General features: G+C 34.1%; 1 protein-coding gene across 1 annotated transcript; it reads left to right on the forward strand.

The window, feature by feature from the left end:
• The first annotated feature begins 860 nt into the window (after positions 1-860).
• LOC114383046 (BTB/POZ domain-containing protein NPY1-like) lies at positions 861-6160 on the forward strand. The gene is made up of 4 exons (XM_028342635.1): positions 861-1703; positions 2946-3015; positions 3701-4879; positions 5315-6160. Exons 1-4 carry the CDS (start codon positions 1642-1644, stop codon positions 5849-5851), a joined length of 1848 nt encoding a protein of 615 aa, XP_028198436.1. The 5' UTR covers positions 861-1641; the 3' UTR covers positions 5852-6160.
• The last annotated feature ends 353 nt before the right edge of the window (positions 6161-6513 follow it).

Here is a 6513-nt window from a genome sequence, read left to right on the forward strand (position 1 = left end):
GAAAGTGAACCGAAGAATTGCACGGAGGAGTATAAGAACGTGTTGAAGAGAGAAATGGAGACGCCACGTGTGAGGAGGGAAAGAAGATAAAGCGGAAAGGAGACGCTGGAGAATAGAATGAAAGGTAAAGGAGAAAAGCGTAAAATAAGAAAAAGATGGCGTGCTTTCTGGGCATAAACATAAACTCATAAAGTACCCTCTCTCTGAGCCACCCTGTCAACATAGTCCCCTACTCCCTACACAAACCCACTGCTTGTTATAACAACAACAACAATAGTACTATTTTTTCTTATAAGATTTTTTTTAATAAAATATTTATCTTATTTTATAAGATGTTTTTATAATTTTAGATCCATTAATTTTTTATTTAATTATATTCTCCAAACATAGTAATTAAGTAAACAAAAAGATAAAAAAATATAATTATAAAATGATAATATTAAATAATTAATAAATTCAATATAATTAACTAAATGAATTATTTTTTAAAATTATAAATTAATTAGACTCAAATAAAAATGTGTAACCAAGATAATCCTTAAAAAAATAAAAATTAACTTGATTTTTTCATCACTTAATGTTGTCATAATAATAGAAATAGGATAAATTATGTTTATTTTCTTATTTTTTTTAAAAATATTTATTACAATATTATGTTTTCAACGGTTAAAAAAATATAAATTAAATTATATTTTTAGTAAATAATATTTTCATCTCGAGATGTGAGTGCAGATGAATGTACACATAGCCTCTTTTTAAGGGATGAATAAAATTTTGGCATTTTTTCACTCTTGAGACTAAAATTTAAGTGTTCATGGTTGGAGATATGGTTATTTATCTAATTAATTAAAATGATCTTAAAGAGGCATATGCATAAACAACGTTAGAATTACATTATATTACCCCAAACAAACACAACCCTTCTCTCTCTGCCTTTCCCTCTCTCTTTCTTTATCCAGCAACAACAAGGCTCGTTCCAGACAAGCGCGTCAGGCCCTCCAAAACGCTCATCATCATCATCATTCGTTTCACAATCAGCAGCGAGAAGAACCAAACCAAACAAACAAGAAAGAAACCCAACCCCTTCTCGTGATTCGCGTCCTTCCAACCAATATCTTCACCGAATCGCCTTCATTTATACCAAAGGCGGCGACCATTTATTTCCCACTCTCACTCTGACGCCAATTTTCTCTGTGCACTGCATTCACCCAATTTTTATTTTTAAACATAAATAAATAAAAATAAATACTCCTTCTTTTTCACCGCTTTCAATTCATTCCATTTCGTTACACGCTTCCTCTCTCTCCTTTTCACTTTCACCCCCTTCTCTTCTTCTACAACCTTCCTTCCTTCGTAAATGCTTTTCAGAACAAGTTCAGCTTTCTCAAAGAGCTTCGTGAAGGTTCATACATAGTTGCTTTGTTTGTTTAGTAGTACTGCTCTATATTCACACGCACGCGTGCTTTGTTGGGTGAGGTTGTTTTTGTTTTTGTTTACATGGGAGGAAACGAACCAAACGGTGGTCTGCCTTGTCGTTTTCTCTGAAACTCAAGAACCTTTTTCTTTTATGAATAAAATATAGTTATTTTTTTTGTGTGTGTGGTGGTTTTTTGGTTTGGTTTGAAGGAGAGAGAAATAAAAATGAAGTTTATGAAGTTGGGTTCGAAGCCTGATGCTCTTCAAAGTGATGAAAAATCTATCAGGTACCGTGCTCTTCTTCTTTTCCTCCTTTTTTTGTTGTGTTTTTAAGGTTTTTATGTTGTGTGCTTTCTGTGTTCTTGGGGTGTTTTTTTTTTTTTGTGGAGTTTTTTGGTGTCAGGAATGAAGTTAATGTGTGTTCCTGTTATCTGGCACGGAATATGAACTGAGATGTTGTTGTTGTTGTTGGTCATTGATGCCATTTGAGGCACTTCTTAGAGTTTCATCGCTGAATGCCTTCAGAAGAAATCCATTATTATTTTTTGTCTGCATAAGCATAACCCCTGAAGTAATGTTAATATTCTATATTGCTGCTAACTGTAAAAGAAGAGAGAGAGAGTGAGAGTGGGAATGAATCAGAGGTGGTCCTGTTTTGGAATTGTGAAATTATTCTATTTTATTAGTTTGTGGTCCAAATATTTGTATAGTGTATGGAGTTCCCAGCATGGTAAATCATGACAAAATGCATAGCCTATTTAAAACGATATTAATTGCTATATATTATGTATATTATGCATGTGACTTCAGTGTGTGTTCTTAGATTATGGTTACCACCTTGTGTGTGTGGAGATAAGGTTTGAGAATTTTCACTTGTGGATGGATTTTTCAGCCTGTTATGAAACCGTATGCGACAACGAAGTGTCATCTGTCATGCATGTGGTGTATGTATGTATTTAACTGAAAAGTGAGAAGCACGTTTGGACAGTGATATTAATTTGGATGTGTCTCCTCTCTAGTTTGTTATTTTGCTGGGGGATTTTTAATGAGTTGAAATTTCTGCTCTGTAAAATTGAAATTTCTTTGTACTTGAGATAAATAAAATTGAATGATTTCTCAACCCCTCAAGAGCATAGATTTCAGATATTAAAACTTCTGGCAAACAACGTGTTAAGTTTTTTTTTTTTTTTTTGGGGGGGGGGGGTGGGGAGTGTGGCAAGCCTTTTTGGATTTTGGAGCTATTTGATTGCTTTCAAGATGTAAAATATAACTAATTCTTTGTCACATTGTGCTGAACAGCATGCATCTTTGTATAATACTTCTTGCTGTTAGTTTTTGACTTCCTAGATTAATTTTCTTCTGTCATGACTTTGTGATGATGTGACATGATCTTGCATGCATACATTGGATGTGTGGCTTCATTGTATATTGGGGGTGAGGGTTCAGTGATTCCCTCCTTGTCATGTTTTTTTTGTCACTTGAATAATTTGTCCTTTAGAAGCTAACAAACTCGTTTCCTATTTATGCAGGTATATATCATCTGAATTGGTTACAGATATTATCATAACTGTTGGTGAAGTTAAGTTTCACCTGCACAAGGTATGTACTTTGTCAGCATATTTGTTTTATTGCCCTCTTAAATAATAATAAAATATTTTAATTATAATAAGGGATATTTACTATGGCAACCCCTGATATTAGCGATAATAACTGACATCTTGTTTTGTTTGGAAAATTACACTTACCTCCCTTGTCTTGTTATTTTTAAGGGGACTTTGTGTATGGTCCCTACATAGGTGTAATTCTTTAAACAAAAAGGGTGTCAAAATGAGAGAACTGTACATAAAGTAATGAGGCAAGTTTAATTTTTCAAAAAATAAGGAAGGGTTCAAGTGTAGCTAGTCGTCTAACCTTAGGGGGGGAGGTAAGTATAATTATCACTTTAATTTAATTAATCAGCTAGTGGTACTACAGTAATGGTAGCTAATATTTTTAGGTGTCCATTGTAACACTAGCAAGTGATAGTTATTTTGGAAATATTTTGTTATTTCAACATCATCTCGTACAATTTAGTGACTAGTGTTTTACTGTTTTCTATTGGACTGAATTGAAAGATTAGTGAAAGTCTGAATTTGACTATAAGACCACTCCAGTGTATTTTACTTTGTGCATTGAGTTTGCATTTACTTTTATAATTTGCGGTTTTTATGGAGACACGACTAGCTTTTTGCTTCTTTCTTTTGTTGTTTATTGATGATTGATGATGACTTTTCTTGAATTGTAGTTCCCTCTACTGTCCAAGAGTAATCGTTTACAAAAGTTGCTGTCAAAGGCTAATGAAGAGAATGCTGATGAAATTCAATTGGATGATTTTCCTGGTGGTCCCAAGGCTTTTGAAATATGTGCAAAGTTCTGCTATGGAATGACTGTTACTCTTAATGCTTACAATGTTGTGGCTGCTCGTTGTGCCGCTGAGTACCTTGAGATGACTGAGGATATTGATAGAGGGAACTTAATTTTCAAAATTGAGGTGTTTCTTACCTCAAGTATCTTTCGCAGCTGGAAGGATTCTATAATTGTTCTCCAAACTACTAAATCTCTTTTGCCATGGTCTGAGGACTTAAAGATTGTTGGGAGATGTATCGATTCCATAGCTTCTAAAACTTCTGTGGATCCAGCAAACATCACTTGGTCTTACACTTATAACCGTAAGTTATCAGAGCTTGATAAAATTGTTGAGGACAAGATAACACCACAAGAGAAAATTGAGCCTGTTCCTAAGGAATGGTGGGTTGAAGATATATGTGAACTGGACATTGATCTTTATAAACGGGTAATGATTACTGTCAAGTCAAAGGGAAGAATGGACGGAGTTGTGATCGGCGAGGCACTAAAAATCTATGCTGTAAGATGGTTGCCTGATTCTGTTGATGCATTGGTTTCGGATGCCCATGCCTGGAGGAACAAATCTCTGGTAGAAACAATTGTCTGTTTATTGCCGTGCGATAATGGCGTGGGTTGTTCATGTAGTTTCTTGCTGAAGCTATTGAAAGTGGCCATATTGGTTGAAGCTGATGAGTCTTCAAGGGGACAATTGATGAAGAGCATTGGCCTAAAATTTCATGAAGCTTCTGTCAAAGATTTACTAATTCCAGCAAGGTTTCCCCAGAATACCAAATATGATGTTGATTTGGTGCAAGATCTTTTGAATATATACAAGACTAACATAAAGGGAAGCTGTGATGTGGAGGTTGAGGAGAAGAAAGATAAAGCAAATGATGAGTCTATTTTAGGACAGATGTCTTTATTGAATGTTGGCAAGTTGGTAGATGGGTATCTTGGAGAAATTGCGCATGATCCAAATCTCAGCCTCTCTAGTTTTGTTGATCTGTCACAGTCAATTCCAGAGTTTGCTAGACCAAATCATGATGGCCTGTACAGAGCTATAGACATCTACTTGAAGGTAAGATTTTGTAAACATGAAGCATAAAATCATCCTATGATAAAAAATTAGCATGACTTGACTGACAGTCTGTTTTTTGCAATGCTTCTATCCTTGTTACCTTGGAGAAAATTATTTGATTGATTCCCCTGATGACATATCCCATATATTGATTAACATGATTCTGTCATTATTTTATTGTGTTTATTATTAATTATTAATAAAATAATTAATAATAAACAAACATTTAAAATCTAGTATATTGTTATGCTGGAGCATTGCTTAGCAAGTTACATATTTAAACTCTAGCAGTTTTCTACTGTTACTTTAGACCAATTGGTGCTGCTTAATAATGTGTATATTTTTTAATGACGAGTAAGGACAATTCTGTAATGGGTAAAGCCTTAACTAATTAATGGCATTTTTAGTATTCACTCTTAAGATTTTCATCTTCAGGAGCACCCAAGTTTGACAAAAGCTGAAAGGAAAAAGATATGTGGACTAATGGATGTCAAGAAATTGACAGTGGAAGCATCAATGCATGCTGCACAGAACGAACGCCTTCCTCTTCGAGTTGTGGTCCAGGTTCTCTATTTTGAGCAGGTCAGAGCTGCTTCCAATGCTCGCACACTTGGTAACAGTCCACGCAATTCTACAAACACTCATGTCAACGGAGACAAAGAGTGTGAGAAATCGAGGGGAGAAAGCTGCCAATCCCTCAACAACCAAATGTGTCACATGAAGGTTAGAGACAAAGAGTTCCACAAGAATGGAAAATTGAACAAGAGTAGCAAGAACAGCAGAAGTGGCATGCAGTTGTTGCCATCTGGGTCAAGGAGAATTTTTGACAAGTTATGGATTGTGGGGAAAGGACAAGGAGAAAATAGGAGCTCAGAGACTTCAGGGAGTTCCAATAGCCCTACTTCTGTAGTCCCTGGAGATACCAAATCATCTGGTTCATCATTGCGACACAGGAGGCTTTCCATCTCTTAGGGAATTTTCGTAATTTAAACAGGCGAAGGAGAGTTAAATTGCTGTGAAGTGTAAAAAGTGTTAGGATGTTAAATCTTTTGTGTTATTAATGCATGCACAGAATCAGGAAAAAGGTCTCACTATTAGAATTGCAAACAAAATGTAATGACATTATATTGTGTCTTAATCCGTGTATCATTTGGCCAGTGTATTATTGTCTTCAATCCTTAGAAGTCTTTCATTGGGGTTAGGGATCTTTAGGTTTTATTCAGTACTACCCTTTTGTATAGAATCACCATCCTTAATTACAGGTGCTGATTTGTGGATTTCCGTTTTTGTTGTGTTATTGTTTGATTCTCTTTATATAACACTTGTGCTATGATTGGTAAAACTAGCCTAAGCTAACTGGAAATTTATAAGCTAGCTGAAAGTCTATGGTTATGTTTGGTAAAAGTTTTTAAAAAGTTAGTTGGTAGTTGAAAGTTAAAAAAATAATTAATCAAATTATTAGTATTTAGTGAAATTAAATGTTGAAAAGTGTAAATGATAAAAAATTAATAAAATTATAATTTATTTAAAAAGAGTAATTAGAAAATTGAATAAATATATTAAGTATAAACATAAAAAAATATAAAAAATTAGAAATTAATATTTTAAAAATATTACTTTAAGTAGTGTTTTAA

The sequence above is a fragment of the Glycine soja genome, chromosome 14, assembly GCF_004193775.1.
Source record: "Glycine soja cultivar W05 chromosome 14, ASM419377v2, whole genome shotgun sequence".
NCBI lineage: Eukaryota > Viridiplantae > Streptophyta > Magnoliopsida > Fabales > Fabaceae > Glycine > Glycine soja.